General features: G+C 41.1%; 2 protein-coding genes across 4 annotated transcripts in view; both read right to left on the bottom strand.

The window, feature by feature from the left end:
• Positions 1 to 2,200: 2,200 nt before the first annotated feature.
• Positions 2,201 to 4,868, bottom strand: LOC118412396 (potassium voltage-gated channel subfamily A member 1-like). Its single transcript, XM_035815226.1, has one exon. It carries the CDS (start codon positions 3,922 to 3,924, stop codon positions 2,551 to 2,553), a length of 1,374 nt encoding a protein of 457 aa, XP_035671119.1. The 5' UTR covers positions 3,925 to 4,868; the 3' UTR covers positions 2,201 to 2,550.
• Positions 4,869 to 10,591: 5,723 nt separating this feature from the next.
• Positions 10,592 to 24,185, bottom strand: part of LOC118410972 (probable ATP-dependent RNA helicase DHX37) — a 34,197-nt gene continuing 20,603 nt past the window's right edge. For 2 of the 3 annotated variants that reach the window (XM_035812960.1, XM_035812958.1), the window contains exons 5-15: positions 23,429 to 23,552; positions 22,197 to 22,814; positions 21,536 to 21,667; positions 19,285 to 19,556; positions 18,129 to 18,317; positions 16,014 to 16,118; positions 15,624 to 15,779; positions 14,807 to 15,031; positions 14,050 to 14,163; positions 12,700 to 13,115; positions 10,592 to 12,305 (exon numbers count right to left, since the gene is read on the bottom strand). In XM_035812960.1, the coding sequence (XP_035668853.1) occupies positions 12,020 to 12,305; positions 12,700 to 13,115; positions 14,050 to 14,163; positions 14,807 to 15,031; positions 15,624 to 15,779; positions 16,014 to 16,118; positions 18,129 to 18,317; positions 19,285 to 19,556; positions 21,536 to 21,667; positions 22,197 to 22,814; positions 23,429 to 23,552 (2,637 nt within the window). In that variant the 3' untranslated portion in view covers positions 10,592 to 12,019. The remainder of the gene's footprint in view (positions 12,306 to 12,699; positions 13,116 to 14,049; positions 14,164 to 14,806; positions 15,032 to 15,623; positions 15,780 to 16,013; positions 16,119 to 18,128; positions 18,318 to 19,284; positions 19,557 to 21,535; positions 21,668 to 22,196; positions 22,815 to 23,428; positions 23,553 to 24,185) is intronic. The other variant, XM_035812959.1, reaches the window with a different exon arrangement.

Here is a 24,185-nt window from a genome sequence, read left to right on the forward strand (position 1 = left end):
GCCGCTGGTCTAGATAGCAGCTACGATAGTTGGCATAGTCCAGCTGATTGCTGGCCTTATCTGACTGCCGGCCTCGGGAAAAAAAGAAATGGCCAGCAAAAGTGTGTGATGAGCCAAAAAAGGCCTCAGAGAGCCTGCTATGGAGGCTACGTCTCCGGGCCTGCTTCCGCGAAACAGCGTGGACAATAGCAGGACTACGCGTACGGTTGTCTCTGTCGTCAAGGACCTTCCCTAGATCAGTGCGCGGACGTAGTCGTGGCAAGAATCCGTAATCGCCAAGCGTAGCGCATCGCTGGGGTCATTTCTCTGTTGTCTTCCCAACAGAACTCCTCCTCTTGTATATGCTTTTGTAGACGGCGACGGAAAAAGCATCACTCACTCTCTCTCTCTCACGCGCGCGCACACACACACACACACACACACGCGCGCGCACGCACCACGCGCGCACACACACACACACAGTGAATATAACCTCCATCAATGTTTGATAGGGGTAATTAATTGTTTCAAGGCTTGCCTTTTGACTTGTAGTCTTTCAAAAGTTTCCAAAAGGCTGTAGGATTATCACCAATAAAGAAAGAGCAGAGCTGTTTAAAAAATATCAGTAGTCTTTTTTAGTTATTCGTTTTTAGTCTTTAAGTTCGCCCCTTTAGTATTTTTCTTCTCTTAGTAAGGCCATGTTGATTTGATTATATGGATGACATCCTCTGGGAAGTCCAAAACTGATGCGAGCGAGCGAATATAAAAAACGTTTGGCCAAAAAAAAGTTGCCCTCAATATGGACATCGGAAGGTTGAACATAGAACATGATGATGTTGGGTCCAGTTACTCCAGTACATCCTACGGCTGCAAAACATTTTTTTTTCTTCTTCTTGGATTGATCCGAAAAAAACAGAGCTGAAAAAAAATCAGTGGAACGGGCTTCGCCAATTTAAAATGGACACACTATGTTGGCATGCAATTGGGGTTTTACCGGGCCAAGAAGACAACAAGAGCGAAGTCGAGTAGAGTTTGTACCAAGTTTCTACAGTCAAAAATACAGAGACAGTTAGCCTTGATTACATGGAGATGGGATTTTAAAAACGCCAGTAGAAGTCGGATAATCAACCAAACAGGTTCATTTGTAGCAAAATTGACCAATTACCATTGTTTTGAGGATTGCCAATTCTCAAGTTTTTATAGACAATCAGGTCAGGTCCGGACCTGGAAATGATCCTCTGAACCTGAACGGGACCTATACCTGATTTTTTCTGTACTTGTACCCACCCCTACCAACAATAGATAAAAAAAATACAAAGATACAAAAATGACTTTGGATTTATTTTTGCATTCTACGACATTAGTTATCTGTTTTCTGATACTGTACTTTTTAATGTACGGTATATATGACCTCAATTCACAGCTTGCACAATTTACTGTGTGGTCGAAAACTTTTTTTTTGTTTTGGAAATGGCCGAAAATTGATGCGAGCGCGGATGTCATAAATATAATCAAATCAACATGGCTTAAATTAGGAGCCTCTAATATACGGATAACGTGGGTTGTTGGGCAGTAACCCTAACTAGGTTACTAACCCTCCATGTTTGTGTTACGCAGATTTTAAAAGCCTCGGTTACTGAACATCGATCACAATGCATAAGATAGTCATCTTCAGCGATTTTCGACTCAGTGAAAACATTGGGAACAGGTGCACAATATCACCCCACCACAACCACAGTCGTCCCTCATTCTGGGCGGGAAATTTGACCCGCAGTACGAAGTGTTTTCCACATGCCCTGAATTATCACTGTACTTTTAAAAGATTCCGCCTGTGCTTGTCGCAGAGAAGTCCTGTCGTTTGATGCCCAGTAAAAGCCATTAAATAATGTTTCATTACAAAGCAGTGTTTCAGAGAATGATTACGTCATAGGCACCACTGTTGGACCCAGAGATGTCATTTTCCATCATGCCGTCTGTTACATGTTGGCGACCCTCAGAAATGTGACAGTTATTTTTGAATTCAGCAGACCAAGACAAATAGCAGATTGTAATCAATCTATCCGTGTGACAAACCCCGGCCAGGGGAGGGACATTTTTATATGCCCCAATTTCTCCTCCAGGTTTTTATGCTGTAGCGTTACTTCTCAGTCAGTCTTCTTGAACAGATGACGTCAAAAATATTCTCCTTATAACATTGACAGAGAGACAAAACCATAAAATGTGGTGTTTGGTATAACATATTTACTCTGTGAGGTAGGAGCCTGTTAGGGAATTCAGAAACGCTGTTCTAATTCCCTCTTTAAAACACAGACTTTCCTGAGTAACGTTTAGAAGAACATACATTCCTTCATATCTTTTATATAGTACATTCACATCTTAGATAACATTATCAATGAGAATTCAAGAATAGCAAAAAATCACCTCACAGTGGATATGGTATACACCAGGACATGCAACCAAATCAAGTACACTGATAGCTGAGTATCATCGAGCCATGTGACGGTTACATCACGTGTGAAAGTTCATATGTACAATATGTATTTGTTATTATGATAATCTTATTACTAATGACTATACTATAGTTTCTTTAGTGGTTGGAGCTTCAGACAGAGTTTCATCCTCCGAATCTTCAATGTCATCTTTGTTGCCTTTGTTGTGCTCATCTTCATCTTCTTCGCTGTCTTTTTCTGTTTGTCTGTCATACAGTTCGTCAAATTTGGTAACGATGACGGGAACAGGTAGAGCTATGGTCAGGATACCTGCCAGAGCACAGATGCTCCCCAGAAACTTCCCTCCACCGGTGGTAGGGTAGTGGTCTCCATATCCGACTGTTACCATGGTAATGAGAGCCCACCAAAACCCGTCAGGGATGCTCTCAAAGTGGGTAGACTCATATCCAAACTCGATGAAGAAAATGGCGGAGGAGAATAAGATGATACATATGCCCATGAAAACCCCGAGCATTCCGATGTCGGGTAAGCTTGCAGTCAGGGCCAGACCGATCATACGAAGGCCGCGAGAGTACCGGGCCAGTTTGAGGGCACGAGTGGCGCGAAGCAGACGGGTGACACGCATGGCCCAGCCGGCGTACATGTACATCGGCTCCACCATCATGGTGACAATAGTGATGAACCAGGGAGTCACTGCGATCATGTCGTATATGTTCAGCGTACTTTTGAAGTACCGTTTCCTGTTCGGACATGTCAGAACCCGCAACAATAATTCCAAAACAAACCAACCAGTGCAGACGGTCTCGATAAGAAAATAAGGGTCCACGAATGGAGATTTCTCATTACGGGAGTATTGCATCATAGGCAGGGTTTCAGCGCAAACCGCAGCAACGGACAGTAGAATCGCAAACACGGAAAAGAAAGCGAACAGCATAGCCCAGTGCGAACTTCTAGGCTTCGTCGCTAAAACCCACAGGTCTTTTACAAGTTTGCTTCTCGGCAAAGGTTGCTCAGCTACCCTGTGGAACCCCTCTTTTTCTCGATATCTTTGGATGACATCGTCCCCCAACTTGAAGAACTTGAGCTCATCAGTGAAGACGTCTACTGGTACCTCATCCGGGCGATCCAGACGCCCTCCCGTCTGATAAAACGCAATAATTGCTTCTGCGCTTGGACGGTGTCGATCAAAAAAGTACTCGTCTCTGTATGGATCGTAGAATTTCTTCCTGTTCTCCGAACTTCCAAGTAAGGTGTTGGGAAACCTCGCCAGAGTCTCGGGTTCCAACTCGAATCTGAGTCCTGCCACGTTGATCACCACTCTTCTGCGGAGATGAGCGAGGGCTGCCCGAGCACGGTCTGCAGTCATGTCCCGATCGAATTCCCTCCATCGGTATTGTTGGCGCTGCACCATTCCAAACAACATTCTGCGTTGGGTCCGAGGGGTGGCGAGCTCGCCCGACGCTGTATATGCTCCGAGTATCCATGCTGACTCCATTGTGGTTTCAGGAAAAGTCACCAAGCACAAGCGTTAGAGTCCCGGTACTTCGAGAAGTGGTGCTCTTCCTATGGCCTTCTGTCGACTGGTGCTCCTGAGTTATAAATACAGCAGTGTTTTACATACTTTGCACATACCCCGGTGTCCAGTCTACGTAATGGATACCCGCGAGGGCAGACCGACCGGTTTCCTTCCAAAAATCTTGGGCCGAAATTCATGTCCATGGCTTACGACATGACGTTACTATTCTGGGTCACGTCGCCCCTGCCCTTTGTACAAATGCTATACTAGTCATGATGTCTCATTGCGTGTTCTTCTCCCTTTTCTTTGTCTGAAAATAGAGCTTAGCGTGGCAGGATGAAATACGATGTTGTTTAACGTTTAGAATATACTATTATGTAGTATGTAGGATGTCGGTTCAGTGTTATGGCTCCTCAGCAGTTGTTTTTGCCATGAATGTGGCTATCCATGGGGACCCTTTTAGTTTGCAGAGATAACGACGGGCGTGTGTTGCTTAATTTAGCCTCGGATCTAAATCGCTTTACTGCTACGTTGGGTGATGACAGATAAGCGATGCCAACATCAGGTCGGGAGTTACCGAAGAAACCCATCCACAAGATTGCCTTTCTGGTCAACTGAACCGGGGAACAGATTGGCCCGTGACCTTTAAGGATAAATTCGCCGTTACTTCTGATAAAAATGTGCCGCTGGCAAAGGCAGGTATTAAAGCTCTCACGCGTCGCGATAACAAACCACGTTTATACAGTCAAATTGTTTAACAAGCTCACGAATGGGAGCAAAAGGACCACGCGGAACGAGTGGAGGCATGTTGGGAATGTATCGAAATAGAACACCCAGAACGCTCCCACTGATTGAGGGATGAACACACATAGTTAGCCTCCATAGCAGGCTCTCTGGGGCCTTTTTTAGCCTCTACCAGACTACGTGGATCGGTGGTCTAATTGTAGAAATTGGACAAATAGAGTCAGTAGTACGCTAGAGGAGTCAGCCGGCCGAGTAGAACCATTATCCTCACCACGTGCCGCATGTTCCACACCCAGGCGCACGCCCGCCGCGCCCCACTGGGCGCTGGACGATTTATGACTTAAATCATCTCCAGCACTGAGTTACTTCCTTTGTACTGATTATTGGGCGATTAATTTTATATCTTCTCTTGATGCCGACCCCTCACGGGCTTCGTGGTAAGGATAATGGTTCTACTCGACCGACTGACTCCTCTAGCGTACTATTGACTCTATTTGTCCAATTTCTACAATTAGACCACCGATCCACGTAGCCTGGTAGAGGCTACTGCAAAACCTCTTCTTTCTTATTAAGAAAGAAAGAACTTTATTGCACGACATTTGTACATGGTATAGTGTATGGCAACAACTATTACACAAAGTACAAAATAGGTGTATAGAATAAGACATAACATCCTAATTAACATAGCAAAAAGGGCTAAAACAAGATATAATGTTACAATCGAGTTGGGCTAATCATGGGTTTCATTATTCTTTCTAATAACAAAGCAGTCTTTGATATATTTGCCTAACTTTGCATTATGGGAATTGTGGCATCTAAAGATATATACAAATCTGTCTTTAGCATCGAGGTTCTTGAAATCTGCTGTAATGGATTCTAGAAATGTGAATAGCTCATTACGTAAAATATCCATAAAAAAGTGAAATTCATCTTCAATATGCTTTGGACAGAAAAAATAATACAGGTTTTGCTATCACAAATATATTGTACTGATGTTTTATTGCAATTTTTTTGCAGGTCAAATCTTATTAAGTACTAGTATATCTACAAGCAGCAGAAGGCAAAGAAAGAGAAAGCTGTCAATGGAGGCGCCACAAAGGTGAGTCATGCTGTCATAGAGGGGTGGGAGTGGAAAGCACAACTGGAGAAAGTTTGATGGATCTTTGTTTGGTTAGGTGTTGGCAAAACAAAAGTTCTTTCTGCGCAATGATTGACTCATCCATATGAAGTTATTGGGTATTGCCTGGAGATGCTCGGTGATGTGATTTGTATCCATTTTCCTCTAACGGAGGGTTTTGGCCAAAATTTAGGTTCAAATTCTTAGACTCTCATCTTGATCCGAATAATTACTCCTCTTGCACCTCCCTCCCCTCTCTTTCTTTCATACGATATCTCTTGTGGAGCTACCAGGCTATGCAGATGAATCTGTCTCTTCTGTGCAGTACTGAGGTAGTTTTCGTCTTATATAGGTAGGCATATGGGTAGCCAATCACAGCGCATGAAAGATACGCAATGTATAAGTATTGGCCGTGGTCCCCTTAGCAACAGGACTTAACAAGTGGTACTGTAATTCCTGATTTTTTCAATGTACTGTTAAGTTCATGGTTTTCACGGTGAGACTTTAACGTGAACTTATCATTACCGATAACAAATAAATCAGACTTTTTTAATGTGCACTTGCCTAGACAGTGAACATTTAGTTCCGAGAACAAGTTAAATTTTCTCAGACCGTGAAAGTTTGGTACCGAGAAGACAAAGTGAATTACAGTAATTCTTTGGCACATGTAACTTGTTTAGTTATACAAATGAAGGCCTCTTTAACAAGCATAATGATAAAAGAACTGTTGGCAGAATAATTTAAAAGAATTTCAGTTTCTAAAGCATTGCTTATACTGTTTTTGTTTCAGACTCTGGGAAAACGTTGTCAGGCAGGCAAAAAGACCAAGCTTTCCAACATTGACTTCTCCAAGCTGGTGACAGCTCAGCCCATCCAAGACGATGACTCGGATGAAGAAGACGATTATTTCTCAGACGTGAAAGACTAACTCTTACTGTGGTCCGTCTTTTTTTAGGACATATAGGTACAGACATATGTATTTGATTTACATAGATTTTTGAAACAAATATCCTTGTACAAAACCAAAACCTTTTCCATTCAGAACACTGACCAAATGCATTAAAAAGTACTCAAGATGTGAAAATTTCTCGCCTGTCCATTTTTTCCCTTAAAAAAAAAAAGAATTAAGTCCGAAGAAAAAACAATACAGGTTTTGCTATTACAAATATTACCATTCAGAGCCACATACACATTACATTTTCAGCAGTCTAAAATAATGCCTTTTATTCAGAATAATGACAATGACAATGACAATGACAATGACAATGACAATGATGTTTATTGCATGTTCATGCCCCAATGGGGCTAAATGCATTAAGTTTGATATAAAGTTAATGACAACAAATAAACAATGATATATCCTAATAATAACTATTTTCTACAAGCTTCGTCCCTCCTCTTAAAACAAGAGTAAACGAACTTACACAGTTCTTCCAATATGTCATAGTTAGTTGATGACATCAGATATTTAAACAAGTCTACCTTTGTTATGTTTGTAAATTTCTCTTTAACACGTTTAACATTAACAAGGCTATTACGCATATCATTGTACAGAGAACACTCTAGTACAAAGTGCATTTCATTTTCTATACATCTGACATTCTTATTACAAAACATGCATATTCTATCGTCAGGAGGAGTTCGGGTGTATCTGCCAGCTTCAATTTGCAGTGGGTGATCGCTGATCCTTAATTTAGTCATGGCTCGGCGATAACTAAAATTTGTTATCTCTAGGTACTTTTCTCTTTCATAAGTTAAGCCCCGGTCACAAAGCGCGTACGATTCCTTGCGATTCCTTCCGATGCGCAGGATAATCGCAGTGCGACGTAAGTCGGAAGAAAATCGGAAGCAATGGTTTAAGTATATAAAGCCGTGGTCACAAAGCGCGTAGTGGATCGTACGATGAGGTCATAAGAGCGTGCCTGTGTCAATCGCAGTGAATCATAGTAAATCGGGGAGCGTCGTATGGCGAAAAATAGAGCTGAAATGGATTTTGAACATGTTCAAAATTTCGCTATCGTCGTAAGGTTTTATTTGCTCCCATAGCAGAGTTCATTACGGCAATTTTTGTCTACTGATGAGGTTATAGATTTATGATTTTTTAGTATGTTGTGATGGTTTCAGTTTTCCCTGATATTGTCGATATTGACGAAAAGGGGAAATATATCAGTCGCAACTGCCACAGTCGCAAACAGAGAACAGCGCGTCCCGCACAGGTGATGCAGACAATAGTTTGATCGCTTCATGCACGTGAGTTTATAATTAGATCAAATCTCAGCTCTCGTCGGTCTTGGCACTCTTGGGTCAGTTTACCATAATCGTAATAACCATGGGGACAACTCGAACATAAAGGCAGGCTCTATGAGTCGGAAATATATATGATATAATGCTTATCATTTGATTTTTGTATGATGGCATCTTTTTGTTGATAGCATATCATGATACGATCTTCGAAAGAGCCTGACACGTAGAGCCGGCAAGCAGGCCGAGATAACCATACCAGTACTCACGCTTGATTTGAACTTTTGCTTGTAATATTGTTGTCATGGTCTTTTTTAATTTATTTTTACAGTTAAAGATATTATAGGAAGGTATTTAACAGCTACGTCCACATGTTTGTTGGTTAAAGAAGCACAAAAGCGGTCAGACGGCTATACAGAAGAGACACAAGTGAAAAATCGTGCGACGCTGGAAAAATTTTGAACACCATCCGATGCGTTGCGACGGCTTGCGATGCTTACGATTTTGTTGCGATGTACTGCGCTCATCGTACGATATGCGGAATAGTCCATCGCAAGGAATCGTACGCGCTTTGTGACCGGGGCTTAAGCTTGAATTTTCTGTAGGTTCTTAACTTATTACCTTGGTTTTCCTTCATGCCAGGAGAATTCATTTCGGAGTAAAAATTTTGAACAAAGTTGTCTTTCAGTCTTTGGTTTACTTCGGACTGAGCGAAAGATGTGTTGCGATCACTGTTAATCAAAAGATAGGCAAAACCAGACTCCTCCAGGATTTTACTAACATTGGAAAACCAGCATGGTATGTTGCGACTGTGTAAGTCCTGCTGTACAAGAAAAGATTCAAATTGTAGACTATTTCTTGGCACTTCTTTAACTAATCTTTTGTAGTATGAATACAATCTAGTATATACTTCGATCCACAGAGGATACCTGCCTAGTTCTGCCCTTGTTGCAAGATTACTTGAGTTTTTTCTTACGCCTAATAACGACTTGCAAAACTTCAGATGAACTTGTTCAATGGGTGACTTATCATTTAATCCGATTTTGCCCCATACCTCTGCACCATAAGTCAATATTGGGACAACGCAGGCATCAAATAATTTACAATATACTGAAATTGAAGGATTGGTTTCACCTAGTGTTGTTTTAATACTGAACAGAGCTCTTAGCGCCTTCTTTTGTAGTGTTTTTAATGCTGTTGTGAAGTTGCAACATGTTGTAAGCACCACTCCTAAATAGCAATATGAAGAAACTATCTCTATGTCTTCGTTGAGTATATGAAATTTGAGATTTGAGAACATATGACCCTTTTTGTTAAATACGATTATTTTTGTCTTATTTATGTTAACTGATAACTTCCATTTGTTGCAATAGAGACCCAGTTTATCAATTGCATTTTGAAGACCATTTTGGCTAGTTGATAGCAGGACAAGGTCGTCGGCATAAAACAAACTTGATACTTCAGATGTATTTAGCAAGGGCGCATCAAAATCTCCTGTATTCAGTTCGTCTGCCAAGTCACTGATATATAGGTTAAATAGTGAGGGACTTAGAACACAACCTTGCCGCACTCCTATTTTGACAGGGAAATTTTCACTTAAACCTATATTTGTTTTCACACTCGCTGCGGATTGACTATATAAACTTTTTAGCATATCAAAAAATCTACCGGAAATGCCTTTTGATATGAGTTTGAATAATAGGCCCTCGTGCCAAATTGAATCAAATGCCTTGGATAGATCCACAAAGCAAGCAAATAGTTGATTTCTTGACTGTGTATATTTGGAAATCAACGTTTTCAGAACAAATATGTTATCTGACGTTCTGTAATTCTTCCGGAACCCTGCTTGATTAGGTTTAAGAATTTTGTTTTCCTCGAGAAAAGAGGAGAGCCTTTTGTTTAGTACAGAGGTAAACAGTTTCCCGAGACAGCTCGAAATGGAAATCCCGCGGTAGTTGTTAGTTTAATAGTTAAACAACAACTAAAACTACAATAATTAATGATATTATAATTATTATATTATATGGGGGATATAATATATGTAGTCTATTTTCAAGCTTGTGCGATAATGCTTGGCTGCGTAAAGCATTTATAAACTTTTCGCTGGAGTCCGGTCCCCAGACAAATCTGTCTGGCAAAGGTCGCATATTTATTTTGGGTGTTATTGCACTACTTATTAGCCGTTATTGCACTACTTATTTCAGCCTCCGTGATTTGGCAATCAAGAGGCCCTTGCCTCTTGTAACAAATAATAGTAACAAATCAAAGGAAGGTATTCATTGTATAAAACGTGCCCCCTCAGGCTGTTGGTGTGGATTCATTCTGACCAATCAGGATGGAGGAGGATACACACCGGGCTGGCTGGAATCTATGTGTTACAGCGTCATAACCAACGTGGAACAGGCCTTCTGATTGGTCTGGCTATATGATAATGTGCAATCATGAACTCACCTGTAGCAATAGCTGCATGGCAAGACAAATGTTGTCAGAAGTCTTCTGATAGTTTGCAGTTAAGACATTCACACATAAAATGTAGAATATGTAAATAGAATATTAACGTTTAATTAAAAAGTGTGTTTATTGCCATTGCTAACCCTTATGAAAAATTGTAGATAACTTCAATGTAAAGCAAAGTAACAAAAAATAAGCAATATCAAACTAGTACCTAGTACCTAGTGTCAATGGTGCCTGGGAACCCCAGCACTGGGGGCAGCTTTGGTGCAGAAAGCCAGGTCTGAGGAGCAGAAATTTGGTATAGGTGTGCATATGTCAAGACCAAGACCAGGAATATTTTTGTCTCCTGTGCTATGGTATTCCTGTTAACCTGGCTCCAACTCCCTCTTATACTAGGGAATAATCACACATTTCCACACAGACGTAGGTCACTCGATGGCAAGTTGTATTCACTCTTACGGTCTCATACCGGAGTACCCCCAAAGCCCCAGTCCGCATGCGTCGACTGTTCCATCGGTGAGGGGGGGGACTAAACCATTCTAAATAATCTAACATTCCTACCAAATGATTTCGGGGTATTTTTACACCAAAGGTTGATATATGCTGAGTTTGCTCAAAAGCAAATATCAGTCTTTCTAGTTTAGATTGATAATCTTATTATCACCGAATGAAATAGTCATAGAATACCCTTATTTTTCAGCCATAATGTTGTTGCAATGTTGTAAATGTCACACCTTCTTCAATAGTATTAATATTCACAGGCAATATTTACAAACTAAAATCCATTTCATTGAAAACCTGCCAATCCATTCATAGTACTAGCATACAATAGGAACCTACTATACTTACAGTAATTGTGAGCATAATATGTGGTCAGATGACAACTATACATCTCAAAATATATATAGTTTTTCTTAACGATTTAAGATATCAATGGAAAGAGTTTAGATGATGACATTCTTTTAATGACTTATCACTGAAGTAACATTGGATTCACTCTCATTCAAATAATAATGACGTTAATCTGTTGACATCTTCTGACTTAATAACATATCACCTACACATGTAGATACACGCAGGCCTGGAAATAGTTAATTTCTTTTTGTAATTTCTAAGTGTTCAGAAGAGATCTTTTTTTTAAGTTACCAAATTATTGTTTACATTTTCTTCTGGAATATCAAAAACTTTCCAACAAATCCAGGTGGGTGTTTCAAGTCTTAGATAAAATCTGTAATGAAATCATAATGCTATACAGCACTTAAGCTATAAGGGCACAACCCACCGTACACGCAAATACATGCTGTCTACGTGCCAAAATGTGGGCAATCTTTTGGGATGTGGAAAGTACCACCTCCGTACGAACTCTTAGGGAAACCGACAGATTTTGGAGCACGCAGACACGGCACAGGCAAAACTTTGTGTGCCATCGGCCTGCGGATTCGTCCCCCCCCCCAAAAAAAACACGGACAAATTGCATGCACGGCGGGTTGTGCCCTTAGCTTTAGGCAGGCAGGCAGTCTATACAGGAGGCCACATCTCTGTCAGGTTTGGGAGTATACTCTGTGGCACCCACTCTGCAAATGCTGACAGCAGAAACTTGTTGTTCTTCTCCCAAGCCTTCTGTAGGCTATCTCTATTGTCTGCTTCTGACGACACCAGTGCCTTCAGGAGTGTCTGTGTGCGAGGCTGCAGGTTGGCCCAGGGCTTGACCATGATGGCAGGGGGAGACAGCAGGAGTGGTGTCATCCTCTTCAGCTCTGGGAACACAGCTCCCTCTAGGAGAAACTTTGCAAACCATTTGTATCTGTTCAAATCAACAGGAATAGGGACGGAAGTAAGAATACATGGTGCACCTACACTTAGTCTAATGAAATCTCGTCATACAGGAATATAATTACATTTTCTACACTGAATAATTCCGCTGTGTTGAAGGCCATGTTTGCAAGCTATTCGCTCGTCAACTCCCGGCAGAGCGGTGAAATCCAAGCAAATGTTGTTTTTCCAACTAGATCGGCATGGCATGGGTTGGGATTAGGACATGAGACGTTACACATGCACCAAATACATATTTTCATGGTAATTTGCTGCTCGCCTACTGTGTTTCCCAGAATTCTGTGACCTGTATTATGGACAAAGGACTTTATCCTGAGATTTGTCTTGTGTACAGTATACAGGCAGAATAAATATGGGATGGTTACCTGTCCAGTCCCTCTGGATAGTCTCCCTCCACAGATGGCATCTGCCACCCCAGTCTGGAGAACGTGCTGGTGCGGTGACATCTGACCCGACCTGTGTCACTATCATATGTTGGCGGCACATCTTGCACCGGCTCAGAAAACGTGCACAAGTTAGGCACCAATAACGGAATCCACTCCGGCTCCACGGCTGCTACACAGTGCATGTAAGGCTTCCTTGCTTCGATGATCTCATGAAATATGACATACTCTGGGCGAGTTTTGGTCAGAACGGAGGAGGGATGGATGAAGACATACTCCTCCATGGAGGTGGATTGATATGCAAATTTATGGCTCTTGTCCGAGATCTGGTCTGTGGGAACTCGGCGGGCGATTCGGTCCCCTAACCCTGATAGCATGATCTGTCTCAGTAGCTTTGCCTTAAAGAAGGAAGATACACATTGATTATTATTATAATTATTATCATTAGTAGTAGTAGTATTATCACATATGGGCTATACAGCTGTACATGTAGTAAGGTACCATCAATGGCACAAATGTACAGTCCAGTCGTCCCTTCAATTTTGAACATTCAGAACGCACTTAGTATAAGTAACACAAGACTGTGCTTCAAAGACTCTTTGTACCCTTGGGGACTGACATATTCCGATGTAAATAGTTTAAATGATCTTTAGATGTGACATAGTTTGTATGTGATAAATATGTATCTAGCAGCTGCAGTAACTCATGTACATGTACTTGTTGCAAATTGCACTCGTAATTGAGTTATAATTTGTGTTCGCTGGTGTGATTGAAAAGCTGCACAATTCAGCCTCCACGGCTGCAAGACTGCTTTTATTTCGTGTCATTTCTGTTTTTGTGAAACGAATAAATACACCAGTGACCTACTACATGTACTACATTTTGTACTACATCAATAATACATGTGGGGGTATCTTCTTGAAATGCTGATAGATGCAGAAATACATGCAGCAGAGTACATAAAAGCCTGTAAGTGAAGCAATATTTGGACTAGTTAAATCCCGTTTTCTCTAAAATAAGCATTTTGCCCTGGTCTACCATTGATGTACAGAAGCTCAGACCACACATAAACAGCAGTTTAGACTATAGACGAACAGCAACTTTGACCATAAATGAAGGGCAGCTTAGAAGATACATGTAGATGAACAGAAGTTTAGACCATACATGTATATGTACAGCAGCATAGACCATAGATGTAGAGCATGTTACAGTTAGACCATATATGAACCACAGTTAAATTTGCCAATAATCTACAACATGCAATGTATCGTAAATGTCTTCCTTAGTTTCAACAAGGAGGTTAAATTGGTTTGAAACAATGAAGTTTCTCACCTGCAGCTCTGTGGGGGGTCTCATGTTTGGGTCTATGTGCACCTTAGCTCCTGGACACACTGTGTTGATGGCATTAGTCAGCAGTGTGCGCAGGCTTCGGATCTCAGTCATTGCCTGCAGTATACAATAACAATTCCAAGTTGATGTTTCCTGCGTTGAGATTTAAACCATGTAGACAGTTTTGCTATGGGAAAAGGCACTCAAAACATTTCATGCTGGATACATATGGGGATATTTTTCTCATATTAAGAATACAAGTTGAATAGACTTCAGGTGATACATTGATGAAGGTTAGACATCCAGGTAATAAAATATGCCAAAAAGCAGTTACTCAAGCAACTGGATATGATTTTGGAAACGGTCAGACGTTTCAACTGGTATCCACCAGTTTTCGTCAGTGACACTGAAGTGATCTGGAAAAAACAGGTCTTTTATGCTCTAACTATGAATGAAGACAATTTCAGATGTCCGATCGGAAACGTTGTAAGAAAAATTCAGACTGAAGACAATTTGGATTCCTTTGCATTAGCTGTGTCTTAGCCTTGCTTTCCTTTGAAATTCAAAATTGTCTTCAGCTTGACTTTGCCTTACCTTTGTTTTCTTTGGAATCCAAATATATAGTCTTGTAGGTTATCCTAGACAAATGCATGAATCAAAAATATTTCTACAAATGTGTAGTTTTAGCCCCGAATCATCCATTACTTGCATGAAAAGGGTGAACAAAGTCAGAAAAGGTGGGATACCAAGTCACATGTACCTTATATCTCAGTCCATTGTCCTCACAGAACTTGTTGGTGCAGCCAGCAAACTCACATGCTCCCACAGCACGCAGGAGCACCATGATGTCACCCAGCAGGAGGGACTGCCCCTGCCCCGCCCACGTGTTCTTCAGCTGAGCGATGCTGCTGTGGGCGTGCTGTTCCTGCTGTTCCTGCTGTTCCTCTGCCCTCCCTGCAGGTCCGCCACCCGAGAGGAAGATTTCCTGTGAAGGCATCAACCAGTCTTCAAATGTTGTGCTTTTCTCTTCCTTGTGCCCAATCTTTAAGGTCTTTCAAAAGTGGTCTCTGTGACCTGATCTCCAGTCTGAATTGAAACTAGAAAAATGATCTTACATGTAGCTGTTCCATGACTTGCGTATTGTGTATATACAAATGTACCATGTACTGATTGTTTCATTTTATGTATTGAGTATATATTGATGGCATGACTGTTTTAATTGATGTTGTAAATATTGACCATTGTATGTATGTTATCTATGTATGAAGTCCAGGAAGATTAGTGGCGTGCCCTAGGGTACGTCACTAATGGATTTTCTAATCAAGTCTCAAGTCTCCTTGAAAAATCAAGTCATCCTACATCGCAGCCCGGAATCCATCCTATTCTAGCTCTGATTTGCTCCTCTGATCGTGTAGAATAGTCAGAAAGATTACACTGATTTCAATTTTTGATCACTTATTTTGTTTGAAAGCTTTTTTCAATAAATGACACTTGCAAGAGCATAACATGAATTTCTGCTATTTCTGCAAAACTGTACAGTCCTCAGTAAAAGCATGCGTACAAACTGCTGACCCCACCTGGACAGTCAGGGCAGCTACAATACTGATGACATATGGGAGCAAGCCGTGCTGCTCGCCCAGCGCCAGCATCTTGGAGAAGCGAGGAGACACGGGGAATCGAGCCATGGCACGGCCGAGGGGGGTGATGACAGGAGACGGAGCTGCCTTTGGGTCCTACAGATGGTACAATTTACAGTAATCGTGATGATCCAATGTTATCTATATGGATGGGTAAATAAGGTTGTCATGAGGCTTGACATCTGTTATACTTCTGCACAATATATATATTATTTATCATCTGCTGAGCAGTCTGTTGATAACCAAGAGTACGCTTAGGAACCCATTACACAAATGTATCGGTAAGAGTACATGTAGGGGTGAGTGGTTAACCATTTAAACAAAACAAACCTTAGGTTTTGCCGTATGCTGCAGCGCCCCCAACTGGACCAAGAGCTGCTCTGCAGCATGGACTGCCTCCACATCAGGTGGTGTTGGGAAGGGGAAATTAACCACCTAGGACAGCACATCAATCAACATGTCATACAAGCAGAAAATAATGTTCAGTTCAGTTCATCCTCTGAGAGGTGACACCACAAAGTCCTGTTCAGCATGACAGAGCAGAGCTTGTCGACCTGAAGACCTGAATCTTCCATGAGTAATTTCCTGAGTGTATAATGCTAATTCATCTTTATCAGGTAATATAGGAGTCAATCGACTACTATATGGCCTCCTTTTGTCAATATTGACCATGGTAAAATCCTAATTGATATCAGCCCTACCGCGTCCACTGTGGATAAACAGTCCTATATGAGAATGACGGTCTCTGCCAAATAGGGCACATCTGTCAGCTGAATCAGGTCTGTTGCAGAGCTCTTTGGAGTCAATTGACACCAATCTGGCAATAAATCATAATTTCTTTCTCTTTTATGTCGATATTTTAAGTACCCTTGTCACTCACGCTACTTCTCTCTAGTTCTGTTGATACAGAAATATTGCTAAACTTAAGGATAGAAGTATGTGTCAATGTGTCATCAATGATAACAGAAACAGCAAAGGAATGCTTGTTTGGACTTTTTGTATCTCATATCTACAAGTCTCATGAGAGGATCTCAAATTAAAGGTTCCAAATACACTGTTTTTGTTTTTTTCCCGTGCCAAAGTTTCATTTTTGAAGTTTTATTATTTTCACTGGTTTGGACCTGTACTTGAAAGATTTTCATGTGCCCTAGGCCATGTTGATTTGATTATATGGATGACATCCGCGCTCCCACCAATTTTCGGCTGTTTTCAAAAAAAAAAGTTTTCGACCACACAATAAATTGTGCAAAGCAGCTGTAAAATGAGCACTAATATTCCATAGATTGAAGAAAAAAAGTATCAGAAAACAGATAACTAATGCCATAGAATGCCAAAATAAATCTAAAGTCAAAGAATAAGATGTGAAAGGACAGAAAGAAAAAATCTATTGTTGGTAGGAAGAGGTACCAGTACAGAAAATTCAGGTATAGGTCTCGTTCAGGTCCAGAGGATCATTTCCTGGTCCGGACCTGAACCTGGACCTGATTGTCTGTGAAAACTTGGTAAGGCCTAGGAAAAAAAATGTTGTGTTTCCTGTTTCAGTCCTGAAAAAATTAGGGTCGGTAGGTAGGGATTATCTTTTTTTTTCTTGTATTTTTTTTTAGGCTGGCCAAAATTCTAGTGATACATATTTACAATACAGTTGAACAAAGTAAACTGAAATGTATGATGACACTTGTCTTTCAATTTCAAACTTTAATTTTGTGCATGATAGATACATTTATCCTTCATTAGATGGGACAAGCAGTGTTTTACTTCAATAGGAAGCAGGCTAAATAAAAATTCTAACTGGAAGCTATGTGACTCCACTGCCCACCCAAAAAAAAAGTCTAGGGTCGGCAGGTTTTTTTAGGGTAGGTAGGGAAACAGGAAACACAACATTTTTTTTCCTAGGCCTAACTGGCAATACTCAAAACAATGGTAATTGGTCAATTTTGCCACAAAGGAATCTGTTTGGTGAATTATTGGACTCTCACTGGCATTTTAAAATCCCATCTCCACGTAATAAAGGCTAATTGTCTCTGTACCTCTGTAGAAACTTGGTGCAATTGACTATTAACTCTACTTGACTTCGCTCTTGTTGTCTTCTTGGCCCCTGGTAAGACCCCAAATGCCTGTCGACATAGTGTGTCCATTTTGTAATTGGCGAAACCTGTTCCTCTAATTTTTTTTTCAGGTCTTTTTTTTTCGGATTGGTCCAAGAAGAAAAAAAACTTTTGCACCCGTATGATGTACTGGACCCTACACCTAACTGTTGGTATACCATACTATGTGTTTTTAGTCCTATGTTCAACCTTCCTGGCCACTTTGATTTCATACTGAAGGCAACTTTTTTTTGGCCAAACTTTTTTTTTATTCGCTCGCTCGCATCAGTTTTGGAGTTTCCAGAGGATGTCATCCATATAATCAAATCAACATGGCCCTATTTGAAACCAGATGGCTGACCTTGTCAATGCTCATGTCCTTCATCTGTAAGACCAAGTCTTCCACGGGACGCCTCGCTATCTCTGGAGGTGAAAATGTCTGGAAGTCTGAGAACACGGCAGAGGAGTAGAGTCTGTAGCAGTGTCCGGGTTCTGTTCTTCCCGCACGACCCGCACGCTGGTCTGCAGACGCCTTGGATACCCAGGTCACCTGACATTGTACAATACAAAATTTAAGTTTAAGTTTAATTTACGTTTAAATCACTTGCTGTAAACTTGATAGGTCCACTTTCTGATAAAAAGCATACCCAAGGCACTGACTGTACCAATTTTGATAGTTCTTAAATCTATTTTGAAATTCCTATGTAACTTGCAATTTTTAGACAATAATGGGTTAATTGAATTCACCACGGGCTGTCTTGTCGACATGTGGGACTTACTTTGCTGTAACAACTCTTGTTAGAAATGTAACAGATCATGCCTACGGGTGGGTACTGGTACAGAAAATTCAGGTCCGTTTCAGGTCCAGATGATCAGGTCCAGGTCCAGACCTGAACCTGAACCATGTGAGAACTTGTGCATGGGCGATACTCAAAACAACCGTCCTTTTCGCTACAAAGAAATATGTTTTTGGTATTTGACTCCCACTGGCGTTTTAAAATCTAACTACCTCTACGCTACCTTGCTCCTGTTATTTTCCTCGACCGGTAAGCCCCAAGACATGCCTGATCATGTAATTTGTTCATTTTCCAACAGGTCCAACATCCGGTCTTTTTTCAGGTCCGTTTTTTCTGGACCGTTCCAAAAAGATAAACCAGTCTTGTACCCGTATAGTACCCACCCCTAATCACGCCCAATTTACATTCTGACACACACTAGAAACCTTATAAACCATTTGATTAAGATCCATTAACAGCTTCACAAGTTACATGTATGTTGCCCACAAACACACAAAAATTCAAAGTCCACTGCAGTACCAACAGAAATTGACAAATGAACCATTTTTTCAAGTTGATCCTTGTTTCCAAACCTACTACCCAAAATACCAAATATCATTACAATTCATCCACAGGTTCCTAAGTTCTGCTTTTGACCTACATACAGACCCACACAATGACATATCCCAAAACAGCAAACCTTCTTGACGAAGTTAAAACACCTTTGCTGGCAAATCCTACCTGAAATGCAGAAGCCCCTGTAACCTTGTCATAGAACCGCTTTTTGACCTTCCCAGTGTCCACAACATACTTGATATGTGGAATGGTCAAGGAGGTCTCGGCCACATTGGTTGCCACGACAACAAGCCTGGACCCTGCAGGGGGAGGCAGGAACACCCGCTGCTGTCTGTCCGGGGGGAGGAGGGAGTAGAGGGGGAGGACGTGTATGGGGAGGTCTGCATCAGATGTGGGCATGTCACCATTGTCATCCATGTCATCCTCATCATCAACTCCTGGAGAATGGCAAACAGTGAGCATTATGTAGTATGAATAAAAGGCAGATATCATCATACTATTGCTTGATACAATAATGCCAGGGACTGTGACTTTGACCAATCAATGCATCAATTTTTTTCTATTTTGAAATGATAGTGTAAAAAGTGAGATGATATTCCCTAGGTCATTATGGATTGCTGCATGAGAGCTCCGTCATGGAGAAGGAGAATACTGAAGACAGGTAGACACAGTCTAGGGCATTTTCTGTACAAATTCAAAGGAGGCTTACTGTTACTGTAAGTTACATCACCATTGGCAGATCTGTCTACAACTCTGAAACAACACTTGTCACCTACATGACTTCCCCTTGATGTACCGATTGATCGAAGAATTGTATTTTGCATTACTGATTTTAATACAGTGTGTACTACCGAACCTTATCTGTGGATAGGAACTTAATGTTGCTTCTATTTTGTAATTGTGCTATTTGTTTTGTCTTCAAGTAAATATTTGTGTATTTTGATGTTCCCAGGAACTGAAAAACAGGGCTATGTCTCTATGTGTGTATCTCCTGGATAAATAAATAAAAATTGAATAAAATGAGTGTAACATCTTGGTGCTGATTGATAGTGCTCCTCATGAGCTCAAGAACAACCGTTCATCCTGACACCATGCAGATGACATCCCCATGTCCAGAAGTCATGGGTAGATACTAAACATCATGCTGCTAAATGGGAAGAAAAGTCAACTGTTACAAATCTGTCTTTGCAGATCTGCTCCCAACCCTTGGAGGGGTTTGCGTACCATAGGCCGACTCTGCAAAAGGTCTGGCTTCATGATCGACAACTCGCTTTAATGGTCACAAAAGCCTCCCACAGACTTCACTATTTGAGGCTACTCTCCAAACAAGGGACAAGTCTTAGTCTACCTGTACCTCATACGTCCAGTCCTTGAGAACGGACATGTCGTTGTTGGGTGAAGCAAGAAACAAGAGCGTGCTATGGAGCGAGTTCAATGGCTAGCATCATAAGCCATGCTGGCAGGCATGATGTGCCCGAACTACCTAACCTCAGGTGAATGTGTGAGGAAGCCGTGATCAAACTATACATAGAGAGCTGCAAGTTAACTACACAACTTTGTTCCCCCTCCAGATCTACAGCCACAGGACGTAAACTCAGAAAGAAACACACCATCTCCATGCCTCAAGCCAGGACAAAAAGATTGCAGAACTCTTTCCTACATCAAGCTATCAAACTCTACAACTCCACCCAGAACTAAATAATGTGCACCTGTCATATACAAATATCTATCTATATGTTGACTTTTACTGTAAATATCAATGCCATTCAGGCTACATTCCCTGTATGTCTGCAATGTTGGTATATCAATAAAGAATTGAAGATATGAAGAAATTATTACTATAACCCTTCAGGGCTAAGTATAAAATAGGTTTCCAGATGATTTGAAGTCAAAGACAATTTGATCCCCAGATACAAAACAATCAGCAATCTCAGAGCAAAATACATGAATTACAATTTTGGGATTTCTGCTACACTTACAAAAGGTTATGATTAGTAGTGAAAAAACACAATAAGAAGATTCACCATAAATTTTCGGTTGAGAACTCCGACCTTCGTCAGATAGATGACTCGCTGTTTTGATGTTCCGGAAGTTGTCGAATGATATCAGGCATCAGCGAATCATAAATGGCAGGAAGGCAAAACCCGACGCCGTCACGGTTCAGGGAGGGTTGATGCATCCTAATGTAAATGGCCTCCTTGTCGCCCATTTATGATTCGCTGTTGCCTGACATCATCCGACAACTTCTGGAAAATCAGAACAGGGAGTCATCCGACGAAGGTCGGAGTTCTCGACCGAAAATTTATGGTGAGTTTTTCCTATTGAGTTGGAACAAAGTTTAAACTTTTTCACTATGGAATTTACCAACACAGATGAGCTTTCATTTGGATATTAGGTTAGGATGAAGACTTCTCACCAACAATGTGTGCCTCCAGATCAATGTCATCCTCCAGTATCCCATCATCAGCCTGGTCCTCATCTCCCTCGATGGTGTAGTTGTCAAGGTCGATCTTCAGCAGCTTCTGTTCTTTCTTTGACTTCTTAGTTTCTAAAATAAATCATTAAACACAGTTTGTATCTACTTAGTGTTTCGACTTATAAACTAAAACTGAACTACATGTCACACCGTTTCTTAGTGGTTTAAGGAAAGTACGATACTAAATTTTTAACTATTACACCATGGAAATTGTTGAACCTCCTTGAAGGGATAGAAGTACATTATAATCATATATGCATATGTTGAACAGTAATGATCATCAAACAAGATACTGTACATGTAAATCACTCTAAGTTCATGGGGATGTTGCAGTAGGAGGGGAAAGGAGATGTTTCCTGCGTTTGTCAAAAACAACTGCAGTAATACAATACAAGAGAGAACACATGATTGTGATGACAGCTCACTGCAAAAACTGTGAATACAAGATCACCTGTCCACTAATATTGTAGGATTTATAGTGATCCTTTGGACCTGAACAGGACCTGAATTTTCTGTACTGGTCCCCACCCCTAATGGTCACTTATACATGTACATTGTGAATAACCAGTATCAATGGACCATGGGGAAAAAATGTGTTTACCTTTTGACTCTGCTGTTTTCTTCACCTTTGCATCACCTACACTGGGAAAACTCCTCTGCAGCTTCCTACACAGGGCATGTACCTCTGCTTGCCCTGTCAAGAACACCAGGATGCCTCCGGCTGGCAGCATGCGATGGATTTTGCAGACCTTCTTGTACGCTTCCTGCAGATACTCCCCTGGAGTTTGCTTATTGAAATGTACCGTTACTGGGAATTGTCTTGCGTTTACTTTAATGACGGGTGGCGAGATCTTAAACAATCTCTGATTATGTGTGAAGTCCTCAATACGAAGGGTGGCAGACATGATCACAAGCTTCAAGGGGTTTCCCTTCTTGGTCCTGAGGGGCACCACGCGTGAGAGCAGACCAATCAGAATATCTGTGTAGACACTCCTCTCATGAGCCTCGTCTATGACAAGGACAGAGTATTTTGACAGAAGGAGGTCTTTTTGCATCTCCTTCAGCAAAACACCATCAGTCATGAACTTGACCTTTGTTTCTGGGGTGACGTTACCCTCATATCGGATCTGGTACGACACGGTACGTTGTGACAGGTTCATCTCTTCAGCAACACGTTGGGACATGCTGACGGCTGCTACACGTCGAGGTTCTGTGATGCCTGTGCCGGAGGAAATAGTCTTTAAACATTAACAGACTACAGCATCTTTTTTCAATCAAAATTTGTTAAGTGCCTTTGTTTGGAACATAGCTATTAAAAACTGTAATAAAAAATGAGGAGAAAGATCGTGCGCACCAGTCTTGTCCCCATACCACATTACCAGCATCACACAGCACATTTACAGTTTATGTCACAACCTCCCCTGGGAGAATTCCAAACTTCCCTGGATTCCAATCTCCCCTTTTCAAGCAAAAATATTTTACACTTTGAGACTTACAGTCCCTCAAGATTGAAAACATGGTATTGTTTTAAGCCTGCCCTTGTACTAAAATCTATATGTACATGTACATCAACTTCACACCTATTTTGTACAAGTTTAGACATTAGTCTAACAAGGCCCTTTTCTATTTTGTGTTTCGATAAAGCATTTGACGCTGATCGGGTCCTAAACTTGACCAATTTCTATGTTGTTGATATGCAAAAATCTTTGAAAATGGCCTCAAAACTTGTTTGGGCTTTTGCCATGGCAACAATGAGTTTTGACCGGAAAGAAAGCTATTTTGATGGGTTGTGGGCCTAGTACTATCACTATCCAAAATGACAATAAAACCCACCAATCATGGCATCCCTTCCATAGCCAGCTTCATACAGGAACTGTGGAATCTGTGTAGTTTTCCCGCTGCCTGTCTCTCCACACACAACCACTACTGGGTTATCTTTGATAGCTTCCATCAAAACCTGAAAAAAATTGATTTCATTTCTTCAGCTGTTTAAAAAAGACATACACATGTGCATGTACTGCCAGGGCTACCCAACTAGCCAGAGGCTGTAAGAAAGGGCCAGCCCTGGTAACTGCACAATATACAGTATAAATGGTTACAATGAGCAGTAAACATGTTAAAGGAAACCTAATATCAAGAGCTAAGTAGAGTAGAGTCTATACTAGTAATATCTGCCAACTTTTACAGTCAATTGTACAGAGGCAGTTAGCTTTGTAGGCTTTTAAATGACAGCGGGAGTCGAATACTACGTATACACAAAACAGATTTCTTTGTAGCGAAATGGACCATTGTTCTGAGTACCTTCCATTCACAAGTTTTCACATACTGAATCAGGTCCAGGCTCAGATCCACACCTGGACCTAATCCTCTAGACCTGAACCGGACCTGGACCTGCATTTTCTGGACCAGTACCCACCCCTAGCAGCAACACAATGGGCATGCCAATGCATGTTTGCTGGTGTGACCAACTTTCAGCAGAGAAGTGACTGCAAAAACCACAACTTCAAAATACTGCAACTATTTGAAGAATTAAAGTATATGACAAACTATGTGTATACATAAGTCCATGTAGTTTGTTACATAATTATCC

Source organism: Branchiostoma floridae, chromosome 3 (genome assembly GCF_000003815.2).
Source record: "Branchiostoma floridae strain S238N-H82 chromosome 3, Bfl_VNyyK, whole genome shotgun sequence".
NCBI classification, from domain to species: domain Eukaryota; kingdom Metazoa; phylum Chordata; class Leptocardii; order Amphioxiformes; family Branchiostomatidae; genus Branchiostoma; species Branchiostoma floridae.